Genomic DNA, 26,947 nt, shown 5'->3' on the forward strand with positions numbered 1-26,947 from the left:
TTCTCCTGGAAACGAAGAATCCTGGCCACGGTGTATAGGATCCTACTGTCATTGAGTGCTGAGCTCCAGAGCGATAATCGCTGAAACTGAGTATCTGCGATTTTGGCCTCGACCACAGGTATGTATTTGGCCACTCCAATTCGCGTAGGCGTTGACATTTCGAGTATGATCAAAAGACTGGGGGTGTCCCCGATCGGGTAAACGAAGGATTCACGCCGAGTAGCTCAAGTACCAGCCCGCTGTTCCTTCCTCCATTGATCCATATGGCCGGAAAGCTGGTCGCTCGCCGAGAGATAAATCAACAAAGCCTGGATCCTCTCGCGATGAGTCTCCTCGATTAGTCGGCGGAGTAGTCACTCGAAAAGCATAACCTAGGAAAACGACCATGGATCAGAGACTCGTTCCTGCCGAATGAAAAACAGGGGGGGGGGTCGATTTCCATGCTTCTGGGAGGCAGAGATACCTCCCCGCCCGCAACATATGGATTGCGAATGACACTGCTGGGCCCTTTGGCAGCCGCTAGGATTTAGCGCTCCAATGACCCTCCTCATCCTTGACCGTTCGCGCGTCGTCTGAGCCCCATCCGGATGAGCACTGCCCCAGTGGGATGATCAGTTTCGAATGAGTCCCGCGTCGAGCTTTTCTTGAAACAGTTATTTTCATCCATAGAGAAGGAGATGGAGCTGTCAAGCCTCACCGATGCCGCGACCGCGAGCGAGTCCACCGCAGAGACTTCTATGATGTTCTTACAGACGAGAAGCGCCAAACTGATCTCGGGCCTTTTTGTTTGGACTGCGACGCTCATCACATGCCGCCAGGTAACGTAATGAGGTTCGCAGTTTGTCGAACGAGCGGAGGACCCAGATAGTTTACACAGCTTACGTAATTCACTGACCTGTATTCCGACACAGATTTACCTACACCTGAGGAGCTACACGCTGCCCTCGGAGCAACGCTGGATTGTTCGCATTCTATTCTTCGTCCCCATATACGGTTTACAGTCATGGCTGTCGCTGTTGTTCCTCAAAGAGAACTATTACATCTATTTCAATGCTGTGCGTGATTGGTATGAAGGTTCGTAAGCTCCGAACGACGCGTAACATTGCGACGTACGAGTATATGCGAATTATGATCGGATTGATCGTCCGCTCGAGGAAATTCTGGAAAAGATCAAGGCGCGAATCTGAAATCAGACTCTGCTTCCAGCTGTCGTGATCTACAGTTTCCTCTCGCTGTGCTACGAATACTTGGGCGGGGAAGGCAATATAATGGCCGAGATCCGGGGCAAACCGATCCCCACATCCTACTGGCGCGGAACGTGCTGTCTCTCCGGACACACCTACACGATCGGATTCCTGAGGTTCTGCAAACAAGCCACCCTGCAGTTCTGTGCCATCAAACCTCTGATGAGCATCGTGATTTTGCTAATGTACCCGTTAGGAAACTACAACCCGAACAACTGGGAATTCAACTCCGGATCTGTTTACATCTCGATGATCGACAACGCTTCCGTGACGCTAGCGCTCTACGGACTGTTCCTTTTCTATTCCGCGACGAAGGAACTCTTGAGGCCCTTTGATCCAGTTTGGAAATTCTTCACCGTCAAGTCGATTATCTTTCTCTCTTATTGGCAAGGGGTCTGTCTGGCTTTCGTATTCCACAGAGATGACAGAAAGAGCGGCGCGCAACTCGAAGCCGCCACGATTGCCGCTGCGCATCAAAATTTCCTCATCTGCATCGAGATGTTCATGGCCGCATTGGCTTTCCGTTATGCTTTCCCCGTCGGCGTGTACGACAGCAGGAACGGAGTGCCCGCGGCGAGAAGCGCCACGACCATGCAATCCATCTCTTCAAGTCTGAAGGTACGGCCGCGTCCTCGAGCAGGTTGAGCCGTCCGAACTGATACCACCCATACCCATGTGACTCGTGCTTCCGACGGGTTGAAGTCCAGATCCTGACCCAATCGCGGGAATGTTGTTGCAGGAAACCATGAATCCCAAAGATATTATGGATGACGCCATCCACAACTTCCATCCGCAGTACCAGCAGTACACTCAGTACACAAATCCGCAGAGCCGTCAGCGTAGTGCAGCGTCACCGCAGACGCCCAGTGAGTGTCTTGAGCCGAGGTCTCGATATGCTTGCCATGAGATCACGGGTGAAGGCACTCTTTTTCGATTGACACGAGCGTTTCCATTTTTCTCAAGGTACCGAGGTCGAAGTGCACGAGGAATCGACTCCTGCACCCAGCGCCGAAACTGGTAGCGGAATGGCCTCAATAATTCGTTCGGGTATCACTAGGATCGTCGGGCAACAACCGACATCTACGTGCAATGAGCGCACGAATCTCCTCGGATGCGACGAAGACACGCCTTGAAAGTCTCGCATCGCTCCCGGCTGAGGATGCGCTCGGATTAACTCAATCATTAAATTGAATGAGCTCGAGAGGACGGGACTCGGCGAATGATGTCTCGCAACGAGAGAGTCGGATCCGGTTTGACTGAGGGACCGCCTTCGAATGATGCCGTGTTTGTTCGAGAGGTCGACTCGAGGATGATTTCTTCATTGATGCCGAATGCTTCCCAAACGACTTTTCCTGAACTGTCTCCCGCCGACTCCGGGGGACAGCTATAACGATATTATTGATTGAATCTCACGTTTGATCTCACGCGATTGAAGCCCGTGGGCTTCCTATCGACACGCTGCGGCTCCGGCTGAAGTCACGCTAGGGGAAATTAACTGTACATTGATGTCGAGAGAGATGTCTCGAATCTATATTCTAAAGCGGAATGAATGTACTTCTGGATCCCCACACTGCTGTCTTGCTTCTATGATAAGCGTTTCTGCTGGGAGCGAGATCACTGATGCTCAAAAGAGCGTGTTCCCGCCCAATTTGAGGAGTACCACGTGGTTCCGATGGTCGAGTCGTAAAAATTAGAAGACTCGTTGAGTTTCTCACTATGGAATGATTACACTTCTATTCAATCGAAAGAGCATGATTATTTTTCCAGAAATTAATTCACCGAGGGCGAGGGACCAGCCGATGCGTGAGGTGCCAGCCGAGCTCGAAAATTGTCGCGCTAGCCTCAACAAAATCGTATGCACTTCGAGCTGACAATTAAGAGAGCCCTGAACAAGCATGGAGGCGAGCATCCACGTCTCCGAGAAACGAGTGCGGCCGCAGGACCATTCGGACACGCGTTTATAAGTTCATTAAAAAATCATTCGACACAAACCAATTAATCGATCAATCAAACGATACTGTAGCTCATTTAAATAAAACGGCGTTGTTCAGAGGAAAAGGTCGGAGTTTCGGCGGATTCGTCCGAGTTTCCGGGAGTCCCGAACCATAATCGGCATTCTATACATTTCTCATACATTGTGCGCGGTGGCTTTACCCCGTCTCTTGTTCTCAGGAGTTTTTGTGAACGTTACCACCGTTGCTGTCGTTTCTCGAGTCGAGTCCAGCAGATTCCCGACGTCACCGTCTTTCATCTGCTCTCGCATCGTCTGGATATCTTTGGTCAGCTTCCGTATCGAAGCCTCGATGTGCGGAAAATGAATTAACACCTTGAATTTGAACAATCGCTCCGATTAGAGCCTGCTAGGGAAATGGTCAATCAGAATGACGCGGGGCTTTTGTGGACAATAAGCGGCAATGGACTAAAAAATGATGTCTACGGGAACTGACATGGTGAAAGTCAGCGGTGTCTAGCGTGAGGCACCGACAATGCGTGGCGGCTTTAACGGTAGCATTCCGCTCACATCGTGTGAGGATACTGAGCTCGCCAAAATGTTGACCCTCGTGGAGAGTTGCTAGAATGTCACCGTCGTGGTTTAGCACGGTGACTTCTCCAGACTGTATAAAGAACATCTTTTCCCCTGGAATTCAATAATAATTCATCTCTCGAAAAACCTTCGTTCGATACGACGCGTAGATAGATAATGATGCTAGAGTTTCGGCGTTCTCGGGTCTGAGAACTCCACTTGGTGCGCCTTGCGCATCTGCCAAATTCTTGAGCTCTTACCGACGGTCCCGTAGGCAACGATGATGTCATCCGGTTGATAAAGTTCGGCTTTAAGTTGTAAGACCAGTTCGTTCAGGAACGGAGGCTCCGCAGACGTGAGAAACGGCAGGGAAGAGATCATTGTTTCGCAAGAGTGCCTCATTATAAGCTGCAAATCGGAGTTTCTTCGTTTATCTGTGTCGTATATTGCGGAATTCTTTCCTGCAGCTGTCGGTGAATATATCTAACCTCTCTGAGCGGTTCCGACATGGATGCTAGGATGCTCTCTTCATCAAAAACTCGACCATTGTATCGCTGCTCGAAATAATCACGTATCTTTGAGCGCAGCTTCGATTCGAAGCCTTTATAAGACATGTAGTCCTCGAGTTCTGCCATCTGCAAAGAAGTCGTGCTCGGAGAACGTGACCTCTCGGAGCGGACAGCGCCGGCGTTTCCCCGCAAAACTCCGGAAGTATGAAAGTCATAAGTCGCACATGCGAACGATCTCTCCAGCTTCACCTTCTGTCGATGCAGTTTCCTCGGAGCGTCCATTTGTTGCCATACCGAGGATATGTGTGCGATGATCAAGCAGAAACCGACAGATCCGCTCAGCATGCCCCATAATGTGAACCACATGTCCACGAGGGTTTCTGGCGCCATTCGCCCGTACCCAATGCAGAGCATTTGAGATATCGAATTGAAAAGGCACCAGGAATACTGCACGGTCCAGGAAGCATCCTGAAAGGTCGCGAGTAATTTTCCACCGATCCGACGCGAGAGATGCCCCGGTGCTCCATCGATCGTCAGTTTTCGAAATCATGACCATCTGTAGAGCATCATAAACGAAGCACCGGAACCACATGGGGAAATTCCATCCTTCGTACAAGTATACCTTTATCCCTGTCAGGGATATCCAGCCGCGGTCCGGAAAATCGAGACAGGAATTCACCAAGAAATGCAAGCACCCGTTCCAGTGCGCAGTGAGTAGCATCAGCAGGACCATATTCAACATACGCAGCGAGGCCCACTGCGTCGAAGATGAGAATGAAGTCTGAAGTTTTGTCAGGTACCTCACCATTCGACAAACCCGAAGCAGGCGGAGTAAGCCTAGAAACTTCCCCAATGTCAAGAGTCGAGCTCCCAACACGAAATCCGTGTCACCTGTTTGCGCAAAAGAAGGTTATCCGGGATTGTCCATCGCTGTCGAATGCTCCAGAATCTATCGACTATTATGATCGTACTCACTGAACATCTCGATCACATGAGGCAGAGTGTAGTCGAACGGAAGGGTAGAAATCAGATCCAAAGTGAACCAGCCGTGAAAATAATGTCTTTGAATGTCGACGGGGGACAGACTGACTTTGTGTTGCATGCCCGTTCGCTTCAATACACCTGTAAAATATAATTTCCTCTTCTCGAAGCATGGTTCCGCTTGATTTGAGAAATTCCTCAAACGAAAGCTCGAATCATTCAGCTCTCGAAGCAGTCCTGGGGGATGAACAACAGTTGTTCTAGAGCTCGTTAATCTTCCTCGGTCCGCCGCGAGATTATCGACTGGTCGGCGCTCCTGATCGCATGACTGTAATCTCGATTACAGAGCGAGTCCACGACAACTTCGGAGATGCTCTTCGCAAAGGAAGACTTCAGATCTTCCTGGATCCTTAGACATGTTTTCACCAGCCTGAGACATCTGGGAATCGAATCCCCTGGAGAGAAAAAGTGGGTTCTCTCTTCACGCGAATTCAGGTTGCTCGAGTGTCTGTGGGACCGCTTGAGCTCGGTTCTCATCGGATCCCCGATAAACTCTCGTCGCATGGCCATGCTACTTTTTCAGGCTCGCTCATGGACGGAGTTTGTACCAGATGTTCGTGCGTTCCAACCTTATGATCTGGTTTTTGCGGGCCACACTTGTGCTCATTTTCAACCAGGGCAAGGGTGAAGTGATCAAACGCGTTTTCGACGTCCTGAAAGCACTCGGCTGCATCGTCTTTCATTGGAAGTTCGCTCAGCACAACGATGCGATATTCCAACTACTCCGACGCCTGGATAAGCTCCGGCATAATTGTGAGTAAGATTCCAGATAACTTTCGGGGGATCTGGATGACTTGTATTCTTGCTGACTAACTTCAGTAATGTCTCAGACGCCACGGGCTTGTTCATCGGCAAAGTTTCCACCCACTGTGTGATGACGGTGTGGATCTTCGAAGCTTCTCGGATTCCCACAGATTATGCCGCATTCATTTTTGAGGGGAAATTCGATAAATTCGTCGAAAAGGATCTCTTGTTGAAACCGAGTGATATCTCGGGCTCAATGGTCCCCGTGGTGCATATCATGGCGATCATCACGTTCTCCATGGAGCGCCTTCTGATATCGGGCACGATTTCGACTGTGCTTCTAACCTTCAGTTTCCTGAACATTGTGAGTTCCCCTTTGGTTCGCGAAGTTCTCCAGGAAACTCGAAACTCCTTGACACAACTCTCAATTCCAGCTTCTGGTCTCCAAATTCCGGAGATACGACGAACTGATGCGGGATATGCTGATGGCGGATACGATGAATAATCCAGGAGATATGCTGAAACTTCGACTCATTCATGCCGGTTCGTGATCGCTTAGTTCCCATTCGACAAGCGTTTTTCCATCCTTCCTTCTCTTTGGCCGATTCCATGGGTGACTGAATTCCATTTTTTCTCCCCGGAAGATCTGTGCATACTCATCCAGAAAATAGATAACATTTTCTGCACCATGGTCTTCGCTCTCCATTCCATCGGGGTGCTGCAGCTCTGCCTCGAAGTCAACAGTTTCTTCGTCGTGAGTGAATCTCATTATCCATGCATCGATACACAGATTATCGATATATCCTTCCGTCCACGAGTGCTCCTCCATGGTTCGACTCTCGCGGGCTCTAAATCTCTCTGGGGAGACTGAATCCAAGTTTCCCTTCCAGATGTCGACCAAGGGTCTCACGGCATTCGGATTGTACAACTGGGCTTTGGATACGGCATACGGAACCATGAGTTTGCTGTTATTGCTCTTCAGCGCAGCCTCCCTGTGCCAGAGTCCGAAGGTCTCTATAACTACCATCAACCAGTTTGGCCTCAGAACCCACTCGGAATTGTACGAGCATCAACTCGAACTCACTCAGAGTCAGATGGGAGTGGTCGGAGGTCTCCAATTGACTGCGGGAAAATTCTACAGCATGGACCGGAGCACATTCATTACGTCGCTGGGTCTTATCGCGTCCTTCGTGGTGTTTTCCATGCAGATGCCGGAACTTGCCGCCTGAGAACTCGGTCGATGGCTCGAGACTGGATTTCAAGCTCGAGGCCGCGAGAATTTCTCAGACTACTGCGACCCACAATCCGAAAATGGAATAAATCCTGAAAGTTCAGTCAGAGAAATCGAGTCCGCCTTCTCGATCGGCTCGCGTCACTGACCTGTGCGAAAATTGTAGGCCATGTCAAGGGTGAAGATCGCGTCAAAGAACAGATTGAAGACGAGGCACTCACTCCACCAGTCGTAATAGTCAAGGAAAGCAACCATCACCGGGAGGAGGATCATGTTCACTATGCACACGATCACCATCACGACCTCCCACCGCAGTCTGTCGATACGACGCAACATGAACAAATTTGAGCTCGGTCTCCTTAGCGCTAGTCTTCCATACGAGAATCGAACGGATATGGCAGGAACGTACCTCGCGTCGCTCCATGGATGAGATACCCAGTGGGCTGATTCTTCGTCAGCATGCAACCTGTCATACTTTTTCAAAGCGTGTCTTCGTTTATCTACGAAGAAACCTCGCAGATGCTTCTCGAAAATTTTCCTCTTCTGTCTCGTGTCGGCGTCGACGGACTCCTCGAAACCTCGATTGGGACTGAAGAGTTTCTCGAGATTGTGCCGGGTCGGCGTGCATGATGGACCTGTTTAGGATAGCTGACTTGAGGTCTCATGAAGCTGCTACCGGGCCACGATGGTGAAAAATCCATTGCCACAGCGTGGGGATTCCTCGAGGAAGATCGAGCCCCCATGCCGCGATGAAGCTTTCCCGAGTCGCTCAACGTCACGACGAGCCCAAGCACATACCACTAGCCCTCAGTTTCTCGTCTTGTCGATCGTCTTTTATTGGTTTGTCTATACCGAAATAACGGAAATGACTCAGTGGCTCTTTCTTCGTGGATCGAGCATATCGTCGACGAGAATCAACTCTGGCCTCACTCGAGGACGGAGTCCTGGTCTGTCGAGGCTGGAACACCGCGCGAAAGGATCGGAAGCGTTCCCGAGCATCGTCTGGGAGCCTAGCAGGAATCGTAAGCTGGTCAGTAGGGGCGGGGAGGACTGACTCCCATACGTAATAGATGCGAGGGCCCCAACAACGACTCACCCCACCGTGTAGTAACATTCTTCGAGGTTTCCGTTATGCGGATGGGCACTAGCTCTCAGGTCGTCTTTCGTCATTACAAGCACAAAGATTTCAAAATTCACTTAAACGAGGCTTGCCAGCGATGCCCAAGCCGCGCCCGAGCGCTACAAACAATACCGAGAGTTCACACTACCTTTTTCTGTCATCGAACACAGGAACTCATTTAGGGTGCACGTTGCACGTCCGCGATCTACAGATTTTGCATACGGTAGAGGTATCGAGAACGAACCGATCGCCGGCTACTACCGCATGTTTTCTCTCGCTGTCGCTGCTCAGGAGAATTCAGCTCAGCCCCGAGGGGCTGAGCCTTCCGAGAGATAGCCCTCCTTTGGTCATGGAGAACATCAATTGTGCCCCATTGCAGATCAGGCGGTGGAATGAGATTTTCGAATTCGCCGCCATGCGTCAATCTCATGCTTGCCAATTGCCAACTCTCCACAAGGACCGAAGAAGAGACCTGGACGGAGAAGATTCCAATTTTCAGCGCCTAATTCCACAAAAAGCCTCGTGTATGTCGTACGTGAATCAATCGCTCGGGGTTACACAACGGATGAGCGTTCGGAGCGAGCACGTTCCCACATTCTGATCGCGAAGAAAAACATCTCCGCTCTACAGTACAGTGGAGACACCCATCATTGAGACCCTTGAAGCCAGAGTCCATAAGTAGTCTCTCCTGCCTGATGAAGGGGAGCCTGTCCTCTCTCGGGACGCGATTCTATATAAGGCATCAGAAAATTGAGAAAAATATGGATTCAGGATGAGAGAAGAGCGCCCTTCCCTCTTCTTCATAAATTATCACTATCCGCTTCGGGCTGTCTCATTCAAGGCACGCACTCCAATCGTCCCGGTGCCCGATTTTCCTTGCGCCCGGTCAAGTAGCGCCGAATGGTTCGGTGCGAGGTCTGCAAGCACGCTAGAACCAAAATGCGGTTTCCGAGCGGCGAGCGAGCTATCGCTCGCACCCTGGTCGCTACCAGCGCCTGAAAAAACTGATTCCCTCCCGCGCTATAAGACACGAATGTTTACATCGATGGAAGCATTTCTCGTCGTACGTCAGGAGCCTCGCGGTGGTCTCGCAGCATGGGTGTTCCATTAGATCCAGAGTTTTTGAATTTTCTAACGAGTCACAGGACGCAACTCGAAACAAGTGGCGTGCCAGAGCATTTCTGGTCAGCTCTCTACCGGAAATTGTGTTCGGAGACTTTTGACTCCGGTGGAACCTTCTCCTTCGCTCGCTTGCAGGTTCGTGAATCGCTCAGCTGATATTATCAAAACTTTGACACCCAATATCGCTAATTCCACTTCGTCTCATACCCATGTCGTGGTCTCAAACCCATGTTTCACAAAGATGGAAGTTCAGGCGTGTCATTTGCTTCGGAGAATCTCTCTTGAGAGCTATCGATTTCAAGTTCGCGAACCGCCCTCTTCTGCGCGGGCTCCGGGGCTGAGCCTCCGAGGCTGTCTGTCTCGGGTCGGGGCGCGCAACCATTTGAAGTTCGCAGCGTATATTTTTATCGATCGATCACTCATGGAACTCATCAGGCGCATTATGAGGAAGGAAACCAAGCGAAGAGAGGGAAAACCAATTTTTGGATTGCGACGGAAGGGTTTGGCCCGAGGGCACGAGCTAGGTGATGAGTGATGATGTTTCGTTTTCCCATTCCCATAAGGACGATGAGGGCGAAGAAAGCGAGCTTGTTGTCGTATTGTCGAAACCGAATGGACTCAGAGCGACCGATCCCGAAGGAATCTATCTGTGTGATCACGCTTGGACTTTCAGGTAACGCCTCGTTTCCTCATATACGTATTTCGTGTGATGATTGATGATCATGATCGCATGACAAAGCGAGGACGGGAATTTCACTCTTCATTCTATTCCCGGCAGACCGGATGCGGCGAAAACCATTCTTGAGTGCAATGGAGCTCTCAGGGAGAGACTGGCTGCGCTGATGGACCTAGCATCTTCGGATGTTGACGAAGTTTTGCCGAGAATTTGGCGTTACGCACAAACGTATTCTCTGGGGTTGACCGAAATCGAAGACAGTCTACCAGTCTGGTCAGAACCGAGCTCGAGGCTTTCATTCATTAATCGTCATTACACGTTCGAGTGCCTATAAGATTATTGGAAAATTCTCATCATATTTCAGGTATATCGTGGATGAGCTCGGGTCGAGAATATCTCATTCCAGGAGCCCGAATTTCCGTTTAGTGCCTCTTTATCATCACAAAAATAAACAAACCTACTCCTTGTTGTTCCCTATCGAAGACATCGAGGAAAATAGCGTGGTCACACGGAACTATATCGAGGGACCGCCAACCGACGAAGAGACCGCGAGGGCCCTTTTGTTACCCTGGTACGATTTCGACTTCCGACACATAGACTTCCATCAGGAGGAGCCCGATGAAGAGTTTTTCCAGGGAGGCAGACATTTGGAAACGATGCCCGGATATAAGGATGGAGGCGACGGCGAAGGTGGGGAATGTTTTCCTAAGCTCTCAATAAGTCCGCGGATAAGTGCTGCATCCCGTGAGTCAAAAAGAGTCATCTTAAGCTGATTGATCGAATTCCTCCGCGGCAGGTCCAGCGATGAGCTTCGTCAGAGATCGCCGTCTGAAGGTATTCACCGACTACAGGGTCCTTCAGGAAAACCTCACACGGGACGGTCGTTATGAGGTCACCACGAATTTCGACGAGGCTGATATCGTTTGGCTCAACACACATTTCAAGGACTTCGCGGAATTCCAGGGGGAATGTCCCGAAAAGATGATCAATCAGTTTCCTTTCGAGCACATCCTCACCGTTAAAGATCTCTTCGCAGTTGTCAGTCGACGGGGAGCACCGAAAGCGGATGATCTGACAACCTATCCGCAATGGATTGCCACGACTTTCAATCTGAGAACCGAGCTGCCGAAATTCGTCTCGTACTTTCAGCGGCGCGCGGATGCGAATCTCGACAACCATTGGATAGTCAAACCCTTCAATCTGGCGAGATCTCTCGACACTTACATATCGGAGAACGTCGAGTTCATAACCCGGGTCGCGACGACGGGCCCGAAGATCGTGTGTAAATACATAGTCGATCCAGTTCTTTTCAATCGAGCAGGAGTAGGAAAAGTCAAGTTCGATATCCGGTATTGCGTCTTGCTCAGAAGCGTGCGGCCGCTGAAGCTGTGGGTACACAAGAAGTTCTACCTTCGCTTCGCCAATAAACCTTTCTCGCTCGATGACTTCCACGTCTACGAGAAACATTTCACTGTGATGAACTACGCCGACGACATCACGATGGAAAATATGCTTTGTGACGAGTTCGTTCAAGAGTTTGAGCAACAGAATGATGTCCGATGGGAGAATGTGGAAGGAAAAATTTTCGCCGCCCTCCGAGAACTGTTTCAGAACGCTGTAAAGATGGCCCCGCCACGGGGAATCGGCGACAGTCCCCAGTCGCGATCCATGTACGCAGTCGACCTCATGCTGGAGTGGGACGATGGAGGCATCCAGCCGAAACTGCTCGAATTGAATTGGGCTCCTGATTGCAAGAGAGCGTGCGAATTCTACCCGACATTCTTCGCGGACGTCTTCGACGCCCTGTTCAAAGATGATCTGTCGTCCGGCAACATCCTTGAACTTCTGTGAAATGATATCATGCGAGCCTATTTCGAGAATCGCGACTCGAATGAACATGAATAAAAGTTTCGCCCTGTCATCCGGGTCTCTTCTCATTTGTGTCGGGCGGAGCGTGAGTTCCATCGAGAAGCTTTCTTCACGATGCCGAAGGACGTAGATGCCAACGAAAATGACCCAAAACCAATCAGAAAACCTCCGAAATTATCATCGATGCTTCTCCCGAAATTCCTTTCGGGCAGCGAATCGAATCAAAATTGAAAGTGAATCCGACGGGAATCGGTTCGGAGGACATTTGTCCCTTATGCGATTCCCGAATGCGCCTCCGCACCGAGATGAGCGCTCGGTGAATTGCAACGAGGCGTTTCTCTAAAATTACCCCATACACTCGGAGCGCTCCCTCAAAGACTTCCAACCCGGTCTTCTCACTCCCCGCTCGCCGCCGCCTCCCGGGGAGATCTCTCTTTGGTGCTCCGAGTGTCCCTGTAGGAACTCCACTCGGTTCTCTAATTGAAGTTCGTCTCGAAAAACCGTCACGTCTGGCATTGAAGCCTCTCTGTCGCCTACGTGGTCTCGTGATCGAGAAATACGAGGGCGCCAGTGAGTCTACGGTCTACGCTTCCCTCCAGGAGTCAAGGAGGCAGTCAGGCCTCGTCGTACAAGGAACCAGAGGGCGCTGTGTGAGGTGAAGCCAATCGAGGATTGAAGGAGTGGGACACTCCTTGGCAAGGACTCCGACCGTAGCCGGAGCTACCGGCACCCCAGCACCCGGAAGTGCGGACCCATGGTTCGTACCAGGGGTCGTCAGCTAGCATCAGCTCTCGAGGTCCCATCCAACTGAACGAATGTTTTGAGAATTCATGTCCAAACGAACGTGAATTTCATTCGACGCTGGCTCTATTCGAAAAATCCCGCGCGGAGGAAAACGACCGGCTTGGCAGCGGGCCTCAGGCTGCTTCTGCTTCGACGGCGACTCGACTTCCGGGTGCAAGAGCGGATTCGCGGCCACTACGCGCTCCACTGGAACGACAGACTGTCATCTGTTTTTGGTAAATATGGTGGAGGTGTAGTAGAGAGTGTGTCTGCTGTTGTCGTCGTCCCTCCCTGTGAGTGGTGCTGTGCTGAGCCTAGCTGGCTCCTGCTGTTGCTCACGCTGGTCTGGACCGGTAGCCGTCGGCCCTATCGTCAGGCCACCCCCGTCCCGATGAGCTGAGCCCTGCTGCTGAACCAGCCATGGACCCCGGCGCCGCAGCCCCCATCGCGAGCACCCCGACCGCTACGAGTACTCCGACTTCTACGGGGCCGCTTGCCGTACAACAAAGCCCACAGCCGTCGTCGACGATGCCGGCACTGCGGCGACCTGAAGACGTGCTTCGCGTGACGGGACAGAGCGACAAGCTCAAGTTCACTATGCTCATCGGGCTCCTCCAGGCCACCCCCGAACAGGCGGGCAAGGACATTGTGCACACCGTGCTCCACCTGGTATGTACACTCTCTGGAGACGTGCGTCGTTGTCCCGTATTTATATTGTTCCGCTCGGAGTGCCCCGAAGAATCAATAGAACAAAGGCCAGCTCCCTGGAGACGCTCGTAACTGAGTCGTCAGATCGCGCTTAGCGTCACTTTGGGTAGATGCTTGCTTGGTCGGTTTCTTCTCTGACTGACTGACTGACAGAGACTGACTCTACCGTCGGCTCACGGCCGGCCGATGTTTGAAGTGAGTCACGTGTGTCATAGCTGCGGGGTGCGCGGATAGGCTGAACAGCGAGAATTTTCCCTCACGGCTCCTCATGTCGTCTGTCGTTTCCAATTTTAACACATTGAGTGCCACTGCCACTGACTCGAGCGGATGTCTCAACGCGGAACGGTCCCGGCCCCAGCAGATGTTCGTACTGGCGTCACGTGAGATGCGGACTAACGTGTGCGGGAATTTCTGATTCGTTGGGCCCCTACTTTTCTGTCTGTGATGGTTACCACCTACGCTAGCTCGAAAGGAAAAACATTGATCAGAGCCGCTCGAGGAGCTTCCGCAGACATTGACTACGGGCGGTGCGCGATCAGTTCTTCAATCTCTGCTCATTTCCATGAGACGCATTCATTCTCTTAATCGATGTATAATAATAATAATAATAATCAATTAAGGGTGCTGCCCCCTGACCGATGCAGTCGCTAATAATTGTTGGCCTCCATGGGCCCACCTGAATAGAGTCGCCGTGGTATGGATGAGTCAGCAGAAGGTTCAGAATTTCCTACAGCGCGGTGCAGCCAGGTTTAATCGCCGACCATCGGCCTCGAAATGATCGAACTGCAGTTCCTCATGAACTCGAAAGCTATTATGAGTCATTGTGAAACTGTCGAGATTTAGAGAATTCAATGTCATCGTCCATGGAAATCGAGTCATGGGTCGAATTCATATTGCGCGAAAGGTCGTCGGGTCCGCTACTGAGCGGGGAACCAAATTGATCAAGAAGGGAGTGTTGTGACAGTCCTGAGCGTGATTGCTGTTTACGATTCTGGCTGCAGGCTGCGCTCCACTTACTGCCTTCTTTTCGCATGGTTCTAAGCAAGCTGGGGCTGCGGTGTTCGTGGCGAGAGCGAAGTCTGCCTGAGCCGCAATGATGAATGATTAATTCAACTTCCGAGCAAACTCATTTTACGGGTCCGCAATTTACGACACAGCGTCGAATTTGGTATAGGGAGTTCTCGGGAGGGACGCGAGATCCCAGCCCCGTAACTTTTGTGAACCCGGGAATCTGATCGATCAACAATCAGGAACGCATGCCCTCACTCAGTCAGTCAGAGCCTCACACCGCTCCCAAGGAAAGTGCTCATAGATCTCGAGCAGAAATTCAAAGTTGATCGTCACGGCTGGCAATTCTTTCGTGGATTCATGCCCGACCTCTTGATTCATCGGAACGCGTTCGCTCCTTGACACGAGAGCGATCCGGTCAGGATTCAATGCTGCATGTTGCATTCCCTTGTTTACCGCTCGTAGCTATAACTCACACCAGAGGTATCCGTGTATCGTTCGAGCGGAGGAGCGCCGGGAAACCCCTTATCAACGTTAGTCTTTGGCGAATACTAAGTAGGCGCGAGAAAAGTCCTTCCATCACGCATCAGGAGATGTCCGGAATTCGGAGAGATATCTGAATTCCTCCATGGACTTCACACAGAGAATACGGCGAGCCACTCGCACCTCTTCTGACATTGCCACGAATGGATGCGTTGGAGATAACTTCTTTTCCGAAACCGGCTGAAGCCTCGTAGGTCGACCACAGACGAAAGCCTTGAAACGAGCGTTTAACATGAGGCCATACGGTCCATTTGAGTAATTGGATGCTTGTGTTTTTATGGATCGCCGCGGGAAGGGCCTGAAATTCACAAGGAAAATTCATTACCGACTACTCTCTCTCTCAAGCTAGCCGAGAAATTACTTCCCTTCCCGTAGTTCCTGTGGAGATATTCAGTTCCCTAGCTCAGCGGAGGGTACCGAGGTCACGAGTTGAAATTTCATTCATCGGGAGCCGTACCCGGGCGATGAAAGGGAACATTCCGTTAAGCTCATTATGCCAGTCTCCGCTGACTGCTTGCCCTGGCTCAGGGAGGGCACTTCCATGGAGGGGGGAAATTGCGATCGACTTCTGGAAAATAAGACTCTCCACAGATCTATAGGATTAGATGAGATCCAAACGTCGAGAACAAGCGCATGTTTCCAGGTTCCGGATCCTTTCCCAAAAAACTAATAGTTTGCTTTCTGTCTTTCCAGCTCGTGGGTGGGGAGTTTGATATGGAACTGAACTTTGTAATTAATCATCCAAAAAATATAATATATATGTTAGACTTATTGGACCATAGCTCCACTCAACTGCAGGTGAGTTGAAACTACATGCTCCCCACTGACCTGGGTATCTACGTTCGATTCCTGTAACGATTTGGGATAAGGCTTGGAACGTACAAAGAATCCTAATCCGATCAAGCCAAATAAATCAGCTGGGGGCCCTCGGGCATTGTATCAGAGATTTTAGAGAGGGTTGTTCCTTTTTTCATGGAAGGCTGAACTGTGGAGTGTTCTCTGCGCAATTCTGAAGAAGAGCGTCCGAAACCTCCAAGCTTGTACCGAGGTCAGCCTCATCGAGCAGATCCTTGCACGGATGAGTAACGTCGATCAGGTTGTCGCAGGTGAGAAACCCCTCTTGAAATGCGATCCTTTTCGAATTGAAATCCTGCGCCGTGTGCCAAACATTCGGCTGAACTCGACTCGATAGCGTGAGATTTCACCCGTGCCGTCTCGGCCTGTTTCAGACCTAGTAATTGAAGTACTAGGCGTGCTTGCAAGCTATTCGATCACAGTGCGCGAGCTCAAATTGCTCGTGGGCTACTTGAAAGCTAAGGACAGCTCGTGGGGACCTCACTCGGTGCGGCTGCTCTCTGTGCTCCGGGCTCTGCCTCATCGGACCGGACCGGATACCTTCTTCAGCTTCTCCGGAAAAAAGGCAAGGACCTCGCTCAATGTCTATTTCAGATACCAATAGAGCCCTTTGACTTCTTAGATCCGTCTTCCGCTACATAGTCCCCTGTAAAAAGAGGGTCTTCTCACGTTTTCTGTTTGTCCAGGGCTCGGCGATCGCGTTGCCGCCGCTGTCGCGTTGGCCCTACCAGAATGGCTGGACCCTCTGTACTTGGTTTCGACTTGACCCTGTGAACTCGGTCTCCATCGAGCGTGAGAAACCTTATCTTTACTGTTTCCGCACCGCCAAGGGGGTCGGCTACTCGGCTCATTTTGTTGGCAACTGTCTCATCTTCACCTCAATGAAAGTCAAGGTACGTAGGTCTCTCACGATTCGATCTCGATCGCCCAATCCGCTACGATCTCGATGCGTTCTCCTTGTGTATATTCTCGTTCACGTATCCAAGCAGGATATTGAGTCGAGCGGTATTCAGGATTCGAATTTCGCAAAATAAATATTCTCTAAATATTATTGTCTCCCCCTCAGGGCAAGGGGTACCAGCACTGCGTCAAATACGAGTTCCAACCACGGCGATGGTATATGCTCGCCGTGGTGTATATTTATAATCGGTGGAGTAAGAGTGAGATCAAATGCTTTGTCAATGGCCAGTTGGCCTCTGCCACAGAGATGAGCTGGTTAGTCAGCACAAATGACCCGTTCGACAAATGCTGCATCGGCGCATTGCCCGAGCTCGACGAGGAACATCTATTCTCTGGTCAAATGTCAGCCGTGTACGTATTCTCCGAAGCGCTAACGACGCACCAGGTCTGCGGAATCCATCGACTCGGACCGGGTTATCAGTCACAATTCCGCTTCGAGGGGGAAACGCTCACGCTGTCGGAATCCCTCAAGCGTGTTCTCTACGACGGGAAGTTGGCTTCGGCCATACTCTTCTGCTATAATCCGGTGGCCACGGACAGCCAGCTCTGTCTGCAGGCCGCACCGAAAAATCACAACAGCTCGTTCTTCGTACACAATCCACACGCGCTCATGCTCCACGAAGTTCGGGCGATTTCCACCCATGGGATTCACTCGACTCTCAACTCCATCGGGGGGCTACAGATGTTGTTCCCTCTGCTCGGGCAACTCGACTTACCCGTCGTGGGTCTTGAATCCGACCCCAACAAGAGTAACGGAATATGGTGGGTTGCGAATTTGCGGTCTTTCTGTCCCTTTTTTTTCGCTTCAATTCCCGTTGTCTGTTCAACCCCGAACCTTTACCTGGATGACTGACTGTTGTCGTCATCCACTCGATGGATTGCCGCTGTGGATTCTAATCGGAGTTCTATCTGCAGCGCCACCCTGATCGGATTCATCTGCGAAATGTGCGAAGGGAGCACCGCTGTGCAACAGCACATGATTCAGAACAAGGGATTCCTGGTGATTTCTCAACAGCTACAGAAAGCATCACGACAACACCTGAATGAAAATGTTCTGAACTCGTTCCTCTCGCTCGCTCGACACCTGATGACGCTATCCACGCCAAACGGAGAACTTCTGCTCAAACACCTGCTGGACCACATATTGTTCAACCCCGCCCTCTGGATCTATACTCCAACACCGATTCAGATCCGACTCTACTCCTACCTCGCAACGGAATTCCTGGCCGACACGCAGATCTACGGGAACGTCCGCAGGGTTTCCACCGTTCTGCAGACGATGCACATTCTCAAATATTACTACTGGGTTGCGAATCCCACCGAGAAGAGCGGAATCGTTCCGAAGGGCACCGATGGCCCGAGACCGGCACCGCCGGAAATTCTGTCCATTCGAGCGTATCTCTTGCTGTTCCTCAGACAGCTCATTGTTAAAGGATCCGGTCCCAAGGAAGACGAACTACAGAGTTGCCTAAACTACCTGACCACAGTCCACGAAGACGACAATCTCCACGACGTTCTACAAATGATGATTGGACTCATGGCAGAACAGCCGGCCACAATGGTCCCCGCATTCGATTGCAGGGCCGGTGTCCGCGCCGTATTCAAGCTTCTGGGATCACCGTCCGAAACGGTTCGACTGCAGGCTCTCAAACTGTTGGCGTTTTTCCTCAGCCGCAGCACGCACAAGCGTAAACACGACGTCATGAGTCCACACAATCTATACATGCTGCTCGTTGACAAACTGCTCATGCATGCGGATCATCTGACGCTCGCCACCTATAACGTACTTTATGAAATGTTGACCGAACACATCGGCGCCCATATTCTCTACACCCCACATGCTGAGCCTGAACATCATTTCCGTTTGGAGAATCCAAGTGAGTGAGCCCAGGATTAGAAATACGTGTTTTTTTTGTAAAAATGATGACAAGGGAAATTCCAGCTCTCTCTCTGGAGCAGACGTCATTTTTGACTTCTAGAGGCTGAATTTACGTTGATTAAGCCGAGTTCCTCTCGAATCCGCGGACCCTACGATTTCCGGGCCGATGAACTTTCCACTGACGTTCCTTTTCCTTCCACAGTGGTCCTTAAAGTAGTCGCAAGCCTTTTCCGTCAGTCGAAACCATGCGATGAGTTGATGGAAGTGAAAAGATTGTTTCTCTCTGACCTAAGCCTGTTGTGCAACGCCACGCGCGAGAACCGCAGGACAGTCCTGCAGATGTCGGTATGGCAGGAATGGCTGATCGCCCTGGCATACGTGCATCCTCAGGATCAGGAACAGAGGAGGATTTCAGAAACGGTGTTCGCCCTGTTCCGTACGCTGCTCCATCACGCAATAAAATTCGAGTACGGCGGATGGAGAGTCTGGGTGGACACCCTCGCGATCGTGCACTCGCGCGTAGCATTCGAAGAATATCAACTGCACTATGCGCAGATGCTGCACGAAACACCGCCTCCGCCCGAGAACAGTCTCCCTGTCTTGGGTCCGAACGCAACGAACGAAACCAACCGTTCGTTGGGAGCCGTACTGTCAGCAACTACGCCATCGCAGCATCCCGCTGCTCCGGGTCTTGCGGAAGACGTCGTAGAAGCTGCCGACGTGCCGCGGGTCGAACCGGCAAGTTCCACGAAGCTCGTCTCCGAGACCGAAGACCAAAGTAGCACGAACATTCCCTCTTGTCCCCCGCCTGTTCCTGGCACCTGTTCCTCTCCCACGTCGCTTTCGCAAGAACATTACCAAGAGCTTTCCGCGACCTCAACGCCGGAGAAACGAGAGATCACCGGACCGTTGCGAGTCGAACAAGTAGTTATCACCGAAGATGGGCGAGTCGTCTGCGCGTCGAGCTCTCAGGAGACGATCGAGGAAAAATCGGATGACGGAACTGAGAAAGAGCTACAAGCCGACGACAGAGGCCAAGAAGCGGGTGATGCTACGGCTACGAAAGAAACGAAGGACGAGAGCCATGAAAACACCGCGTCCTCGCCGGCTTCTTCGAGCGCAGCGATCGACGCAATCGGGCCTAGGTCGGAGAAGACGTCTCCAGCAAGCGCGACGGATTCTCCACAGAAACAGACAATTGAAAAGGTACGTGCGACTTCTCAACGTGCTCGGGAAGTCTGCGATCCGTTCTGTCGAATTAGAAACCGCTAAGCGAGTCCAAGCCTCAAACGGGAGCTAAGCCAATCCTTTCACAGCTTTCAACCGAACTCGGGCTTCCGGCTGCTGAGCCCGTCAGCAGAGCGTCGGTCGAGAACGCTCGGGAGGAGTGCGTCGAGGACGTCGTATTGACCTCGATCCAGGACGCCACCGAAACGTCTAGCGTCAGTGCCGGCGAGCACAATGAAGACTCGGAAATTGAGAAGAAAATTGAGGAAATTAATCTCGAGGACGACGAGGACTGCGCCTCACCCCAAATCATAGATTGCCCGGCGATCGAGTCGCCGGCGCCATCTCAAACCTCGCAAGTCTCCGGATCCGACGTTCAGGAGCAGCAGCAGCAACAACAGCATCATCAGCAACAACCAGATGACGATGAACGAGAGAAACACGAGACCGAAGGGGAAAAGGAAATTCCGATTGACGCCACGCTAGTGACCGAATTACCTTGTGATACGATCGAGTCTTCAAGTATGCCGCTATCACCTCTGCTAGAGAAAAAAGTAAGTCGCCTCCGCCTTCTACGATCAATCGTCTGGCCGCGGGCTGATCCCGCGCTGGCTCTTCCATTAGCGAGCGGGGGAATACGACCCATCCGGGGGCGACATCGTGACAGTCATCAAAATTAATTCGAAATCGCATTGAATTCGCAGGCGGCCGAACTGAACGCCAAAAATCAGCCGCAGCCGCAGTCGACCGATGTTGTTGAAATCAAAGAAGGAGATTCATCTCAGAACTCACCGGATAAAGTCGGTGTTTGCAACAAGGAAGCCGCCGCAACTCCCAAAGAAACCCAGTCGATCGAGAATGTGGCCAATCCAGAGGCAGAGGCCGCAGAACAAGCGGAACGATCTGAATGCAGTAATCAAGAGCAAGTTGTGTCCACCATCGAAGCCCAGATTCAGCAGACGTCGTACAAGATAAGGGTGCGAGACATGGATCAGAATAACGTCGACGCAAAGGGAGCAGAACAGGAAGAACTTTCCGAGGACTCTTCGAACAAGTCGAGACCGAAGAGCGTGTCTTTCGCAAGCGCTGACACCTATGAGAACATCTACCCGAACCCCAGCGCTGCCGGGACTCGTGACAACGGCTCGCAGAACTCCTCAAGGTAGGACGGATGTGGGATCATGGGGAAGAATTCCATGCGAAGGCGAAAGAAGGAAGAAACTTCTGCCGGGAAGGAATCCTACTGAATATCTATTGTTAACCTCAATGAGCAATTAAGATCGCTCTGTGCCACCTTCGCAGGCAAATGTTCAACAGCGGACCCTCGAGACCCCCGTTCCGCATACCCGAATTCCGCTGGTCGGCAATCCACCAACGATTGCTCTCGGACCTGCTCTACTCCCTCGAGACTGACATTCAACTGTGGAGATCGCATTCCACGAAGACCATCATGGACTTCGTTAATTCTTCAGAAAATGCAATATTTGTCGTGAATACGGTCCATTTAATATCGCAGCTCTCCGATAATATTGTAATAGCCTGCGGAGGTCTTCTTCCACTCCTGGCCGCTGCCACATCTCCAACGGTGAGTTCAGCTGTCAGGGTCAGCGAGGAGAGAATCCTTCAATCCGATTCAGTCGAATCTCACTCAGATACTTCGATGGGATCGATTCGTATGAACTAACGCTCCCGTCCCGAATTCCAGCATGAACTCGAAGTGGTGGAACCTACGCAAGGGCTATCGTCGGAGATGAGCTTTGCCTTCTTACAGCGTCTGGTGCACCTGGCCGACGTGCTGGTGTTCGCCTCGTCGCTATCGTTCTCTGAACTCGAGTCGGAGAAAAACATGGCGTCAGGCGGAATACTTCGGCAGTGTCTGCGGTTGGTTTGCACCAACGCCGTTCGGACCTGTCTCGATGGACGGGTGAAAATCCCTCCGTCGCAAAGCGGGCACGGCCACCATCAGCAGACAGCCCATCATCAACATCCGAGCATGGCCAGCGCTTTGCAACGAATGCGGAACGATCTCAGCGGGACTCTGATGCAAATCAAGGACCCTGAGAAACTCCTGCAAGACATGGACGTTAACAGACTCCGAGCTGTCATTTACAGAGATGACGAGACGAAACAAGCTCAGTTTTTGGCTTTAGCTGTGGTCTACTTCATCTCCGTTCTGATGGTGTCCAAATACCGCGATATTATAGAACCCGCTAGTCCGCATACCGAGCGAAGAGAACGTTGCGAGAACGGCCGTTACGGGCCGACTGGACAAGCCGCGTCGACGACGTCGAACAACAGTTGCCAGCCGCAAACGGGCCAACAGAATTCGCCTGAGGAGGATTCGGATATTCTAGCAAATCTGCACTCTTCAAGTATTCCCATCATACCCGCGCAGCATATGAATCAGGGCAACCCGTCCGCGCATTCACATTGCCACCAGCAGAGCTCACACATCTCCGCCAGTGGTGAGTTTTTCTTACTGCATCGAGTCCCCATAAATCACTTTTCCCAGCCGTCTTCGGTGAGCGAAAATTTTTCTGCTCGCGAAACAAATTCCAGAATAGTCCCACGCTCGGGAATGTCTCTCACGATGTGATTATTTCTTCCCAGACGATGCGTACAACGGATCGAACAAGAGCACGTCGGATTCCCGGAACGGAGAATCCCGGGAAGCCACTCTCACGCAGAAGCTGGAAACCGCCCTATGCGGCGTGTGCCCTCTGCTGCGGGAGATCATGGTCGACTTCGCCCAGTTCCTCTCAAAAACGCTGGTGGGATCCCACGGTCAAGACCTGCTGGTCGAGGGCAAAGGCTTGAACACGTTCAAGAACTCGACGTCAGTGGTCGAACTAGTGATGCTTTTGTGCTCGCAGGAATGGCAAAATTCCTTGCAGAAACATGCTGGCTTGGCATTTATTGAATTAATCAACGAAGGACGGCTTCTCTCGCACGCGATGAAAGATCACATCGTGCGTGTGGCCAACGAAGCTGATTTCATACTGAACAGAATGCGCGCGGACGATGTCATCAAGCACGCCGACTTCGAGCAGCTATGCGGCCAAACCGCGGCTGAGCGCAGGGACGAAGAGAGCATGTGCGACCATCTGATCACGGCGGCCAGGAGGCGAGACGGCGTAGTGGCGCAACGAATGATCGACAAAGTCTACAACATGCTCACCAACCGACACGGTGCCTGGAGAAAACGCAATTGTTCCCACAAGGCGAACACAGCCACCATCGTCGAGAACAAGATCGACCACCTCAAGCTCGACAGTTGGGAAGATGACGCTCGACGACGAAGGCGATTCGTGCGGAATCCGCTAGGCTCGACACATCGTGAAGCAACTCTCAAAGCCGCTGAGGAGAACGGCGCTCCTGACGACGCCATCGCTGCGGCTCGTGAAGAGATCCACAAGCAACTTGCTCAACAAAGAAGACAGACCGGATCCCCGGGTAGCGAGCTCGCGGCTGGCGAGTCCGAGTACTGGGAAGATAAGGAGTTGGACTCCGAGTTCGCCGGCAGTGTAAGTCTGAGCACTCGATGTCGTCTCATCGCTCCAGGCATAACTGCTCCGGGCACCTTGTCTGTAACGCAGTCCGAACTCTTCTTCGAAGTTGACGAGGAGGACACCGAATTCAAGAAGAACTGTCCCAACGTGAGTTGAATAATTGGTGGGCACGGAGGGAGATCCAGAAAGCAGCTCACAGATTAGAGTTTCAGGGAACAGGAACTAATGATAAATGATGATTCATCATTGACGAATGATAGATGTGTGGTAGTCGTGTGATCCTCCAAGCGATGAATGACGACTGTGATTTTTCCCTCGCAGGTCCTGAAGTATTGTGAGCATATTCATGGCAAGTGGCACTTCAGCGAAATCAGGGCCGTATTTTCGCGCCGCTACCTGCTTCAGAATGTTGCTCTCGAGATATTCCTCGCATCGAGAAGTGAGTGCGGAGAGAGGGAGCGATCAAAATCTTCAGCTCGAATTGACCCGGTTCTGTCTTGTGACTGGAACGATTGATTAAGCATTGTCTTCCTCGTTCGTTTCAGCATCGATAATGTTCGCATTCGACAGTCAGAAAACAGTGAAAAAAGTTGTCAAGGCCCTCCCTCAAGTGGGAGTGGGAATCAAGTACGGCATCGGACAAACCCGAAGGGCTTCGTTGATGACGCCGCGTCAGATCTTCCAACAGAGCAACATGACGCAGAAATGGCAACGACGAGAGATCTCCAACTTTGAATACCTTATGTTCTTGAACACTATCGCCGGTCGAACGTACAGTGATTTGAATCAGTATCCAGTTTTTCCGTGGGTGCTGACAAACTACGAAAGCGCAGAACTTGATGTCAGCCTTCCGTCGAACTACAGAGATCTGTCCAAGCCTATTGGCGCTCTGAATCCGTCCCGTAAACAGTTTTTCGAAGAGCGCTACGAGTCTTGGGAGCATGATATTATACCTCCGTTCCACTATGGCACACATTATTCAACGGCGACATTTACTTTGAAGTGGCTCTTCCGCCTTGAGCCGTTCACGACGATGCTAATCGCGTTGCAAGACGGCCGATTCGATCATCCCGATCGACTCTTCTCGTCCGTGGCCCAGTCATGGAAAAACTGTCAGAGAGATACGTCCGACGTAAAGGAACTAATTCCGGAATTCTTCTATTTACCCGAGATGTTCCTCAATCAGAACTCGTTCAGTTTGGGTAAACGGGACGACGGCCACGTAGTTGGTGATGTAGAGCTGCCCCCATGGGCAAACGACTCGGCAGAGGAGTTTGTCCGCATCCATCGTATGGCTTTGGAGTCAGAGATTGTCTCGTGCCAACTCCATCAGTGGATCGATTTAATTTTCGGCTATAAGCAACGGGGGCCTGAAGCAGTACGAAGTACGAATGTGTTCTATTACTTGACCTACGAAGGCACGGTGGATCTCGAAAATATCAAGGATCCCGTAATGAGGGAGGCCGTTGAAAACCAAATCAAAAACTTTGGTATGACGCCATCGCAGCTCCTGCTCGAACCACATCCGCCGAGGAGTTCGGCGATGCACATCAGTCCGTTGATGTTCTCGCCGGTGGCCGACGAAGTCTGTATGGTGATAAAGTTCCTGTCGAATTCTCCGATCGTCCACATTTCGGCCAATACCTACCCGCAGCTACCGACGCCGTCCGTGGTGACGGTCGCGGCAAATCACAACTTCGCAGTCAATCGGTGGAATCCCAACTTCAACACACCGCTGCATGCCGGCGGCGCTGCAGCTGCAGGGTATCATCACGATGTGTCGTCCCAGAGCGGAGGACCGTCCCAGCAGAACCAGGTCCTGCCACTATCGATGGACCCGCTACTGAGTGAGTCTCGAGTCTTCCGGGACGCTTTGTTACCGATTTGTTTTTGAAGAATTTCCATACGTCGACGATGGGATAGTGGCTCAAATTACTCAGGGACGGCTCTTCGTCAATCGTTCCAGTGATGAATGTCTCGCCGCACAAGCGTCATCTGGGCGACGCGGACTTTTCGCAACAGCTCAGAATGCGGCCGTCGTGCTTCGTCACGACGGTCGATTCGCGCTTCATCATTGCGGCCGGCTTCTGGGATAAATCCTTCCGAGTGTTCTCAACTGAGTCCGCGAAGACCGTGCAGATTATCTACGCGCACTTCGGTGTTGTCACGTGTTTGGCGAGGTCTGAGTGCAACATCACATCGGACTGTTATGTCGCCTCGGGCTCGGAGGATTGTACGGTGCTCCTTTGGCACTGGAACGCCCGCACCCAATCGATTGCTGGCGACAACGCCAATCCCGGTAAGCGACTCTCCGACATCCTTCGTGGGTTCCTCGCAGGTCTCATTCCCGCGATCCTTAATTCGCAATCATTTTTTCGTTCCCCCTTCAGACGTGCCGACCCCACGAGCGTCCTTGACCGGCCACGAAAGTGAAATCACATGCATCGTGGTATCAGCAGAACTGGGTCTCGTGGTGAGCGGTTCGAGATCGGGCGCTGTGCTCGTCCATACGACCGCGGGAGATCTGTTACGCTCTGTGCAGGGTCCGGAACACTTCAAGAGTCCTCATCTTTGTTGCCTGTCGCGAGAGGGAACCATGGTGGTTTGCTACGATCTCAGCAATGTTTGCACATTCAACATGAACGGCAAGCAACTCAGGGACGTTACGCATCATGATGATATCGGGGTGAGTTTTACGCATTGGAGAGGATTCAAATTACCTAGTTCCGACAACGGAACTCGACTTCGTCCATGATCTGATTCTGTTAGTCGTGACGTGAGTTTTCTCGTTCCAGTGCTGCGCATTGAGCCGCGACGGAGAATATCTGATAACGGGTGGAGAGAGCGGAGTGGTTGAAGTTTGGCGCACGTACAATCTCGCGCTTCTGTACGCCTTCCCGGCATGCGAAGGCGCAGTGCGCTCGGTCGCTCTCTCCCACGACCAAAGATTCCTAATTACTGGTTTGTCTAACGGTTCGATTACCGTATTCTACATCGACTTCAACCGGTGGCATCACGAATATCAACAACGATACTGAGCGAGGAGCGGAACTTTTCCCGCTGTGAAGCGGCCGAGAAGCGGGCGAACAGTTCGGTCGTGCCGATGTCATCGCTCCCGATTGGTGCAACGAGCGAATTCCCAAACATGAACGAGGAGGAAAAAGTTATTGTGGGTTTGGTTTCTGTGAGGGCCTCTCCATATACATATGCTCCTCTGACAATTTCAAGACACAGATCCATCGCCGATCATTTGATTTGCGCGAAGTCGAGACCGGACAGTGTGTGTGACCATGAATCCATCCATTTATTCATCACAAGCCATCAATTTATTCATCGAGCTATCAATTCAGCATAAGTATGATCTATGTAGTATCTACAAGAGCCGTGCCCACCTA

General features: G+C 51.6%; 3 protein-coding genes across 3 annotated transcripts; 2 read left to right on the plus strand and 1 right to left on the minus strand.

Moving 5' to 3' along the window:
* Positions 1-353: 353 nt before the first annotated feature.
* Positions 354-8,593, minus strand: LOC100898126 (potassium/sodium hyperpolarization-activated cyclic nucleotide-gated channel 2). Its single transcript, XM_018639692.2, has 13 exons — positions 8,390-8,593; positions 8,092-8,303; positions 7,703-7,928; positions 7,443-7,609; positions 5,253-5,399; positions 4,900-5,168; positions 4,527-4,745; positions 4,257-4,403; positions 4,029-4,176; positions 3,692-3,882; positions 3,486-3,570; positions 464-507; positions 354-371 (listed from the first exon to the last, which is right to left on the minus strand). Exons 1-13 carry the CDS (start codon positions 8,461-8,463, stop codon positions 354-356), a joined length of 1,947 nt encoding a protein of 648 aa, XP_018495208.2. The 5' UTR covers positions 8,464-8,593.
* An 880-nt stretch (positions 8,594-9,473) lies between these two features.
* Positions 9,474-12,108, plus strand: TTLL12 (Tubulin tyrosine ligase-like 12). The gene is made up of 5 exons (XM_003743809.2): positions 9,474-9,670; positions 10,099-10,208; positions 10,314-10,484; positions 10,576-10,901; positions 11,008-12,108. Exons 1-5 carry the CDS (start codon positions 9,509-9,511, stop codon positions 12,060-12,062), a joined length of 1,824 nt encoding a protein of 607 aa, XP_003743857.1. The 5' UTR covers positions 9,474-9,508; the 3' UTR covers positions 12,063-12,108.
* A 1,295-nt stretch (positions 12,109-13,403) lies between these two features.
* rg (A kinase anchor protein rugose) lies at positions 13,404-26,590 on the plus strand. The gene is made up of 18 exons (XM_029111595.1): positions 13,404-13,532; positions 15,816-15,920; positions 16,102-16,228; positions 16,352-16,542; positions 16,664-16,870; positions 17,044-17,699; positions 17,853-18,814; positions 19,019-20,022; positions 20,133-20,597; positions 20,748-21,205; positions 21,346-21,628; positions 21,749-22,508; positions 22,654-23,699; positions 23,874-23,991; positions 24,098-25,399; positions 25,519-25,851; positions 25,943-26,238; positions 26,348-26,590. The coding sequence occupies exons 1-18, from the start codon at positions 13,461-13,463 to the stop codon at positions 26,588-26,590; spliced, it is 8,628 nt and encodes a 2,875-aa protein (XP_028967428.1). The 5' UTR covers positions 13,404-13,460.
* The last annotated feature ends 357 nt before the right edge of the window (positions 26,591-26,947 follow it).

The sequence above is a fragment of the Galendromus occidentalis genome, unplaced genomic scaffold (assembly GCF_000255335.2).
Source record: "Galendromus occidentalis unplaced genomic scaffold, Mocc_1.1 scf7180000077451, whole genome shotgun sequence".
In the NCBI taxonomy this organism is placed as follows: domain Eukaryota; kingdom Metazoa; phylum Arthropoda; class Arachnida; order Mesostigmata; family Phytoseiidae; genus Galendromus; species Galendromus occidentalis.

What these genes read in the sequence shown, in the direction of transcription:
- TTLL12 (XM_003743809.2), top strand. Translation starts at nt 9,509, where the DNA reads ATGGGTGTTCCATTAGATCCAGAGTTTTTGAATTTTCTAACGAGTCAC. An exon ending in GAAGACAGTCTACCAGTCTG is followed by an intron (nt 10,485 to 10,575) that starts GTCAGAACCGAG and finishes ATCATATTTCAG; the next exon opens with GTATATCGTGGATGAGCTCG. An exon ending in GGATGGAGGCGACGGCGAAG is followed by an intron (nt 10,902 to 11,007) that starts GTGGGGAATGTT and finishes CCTCCGCGGCAG; the next exon opens with GTCCAGCGATGAGCTTCGTC.
- rg (XM_029111595.1), top strand. Translation starts at nt 13,461, where the DNA reads ATGCTCATCGGGCTCCTCCAGGCCACCCCCGAACAGGCGGGCAAGGAC. An exon ending in ATAGCTCCACTCAACTGCAG is followed by an intron (nt 15,921 to 16,101) that starts GTGAGTTGAAAC and finishes TTTTCATGGAAG; the next exon opens with GCTGAACTGTGGAGTGTTCT. An exon ending in CCGCTGCCACATCTCCAACG is followed by an intron (nt 21,629 to 21,748) that starts GTGAGTTCAGCT and finishes CCCGAATTCCAG; the next exon opens with CATGAACTCGAAGTGGTGGA.
- LOC100898126 (XM_018639692.2), bottom strand. Translation starts at nt 8,463, where the DNA reads ATGACGAAAGACGACCTGAGAGCTAGTGCCCATCCGCATAACGGAAAC. An exon ending in TCATGTGATCGAGATGTTCA is followed by an intron (nt 5,169 to 5,252) that starts GTGAGTACGATC and finishes TTGCGCAAACAG; the next exon opens with GTGACACGGATTTCGTGTTG. An exon ending in TGTCGGAACCGCTCAGAGAG is followed by an intron (nt 4,177 to 4,256) that starts GTTAGATATATT and finishes TCCGATTTGCAG; the next exon opens with CTTATAATGAGGCACTCTTG.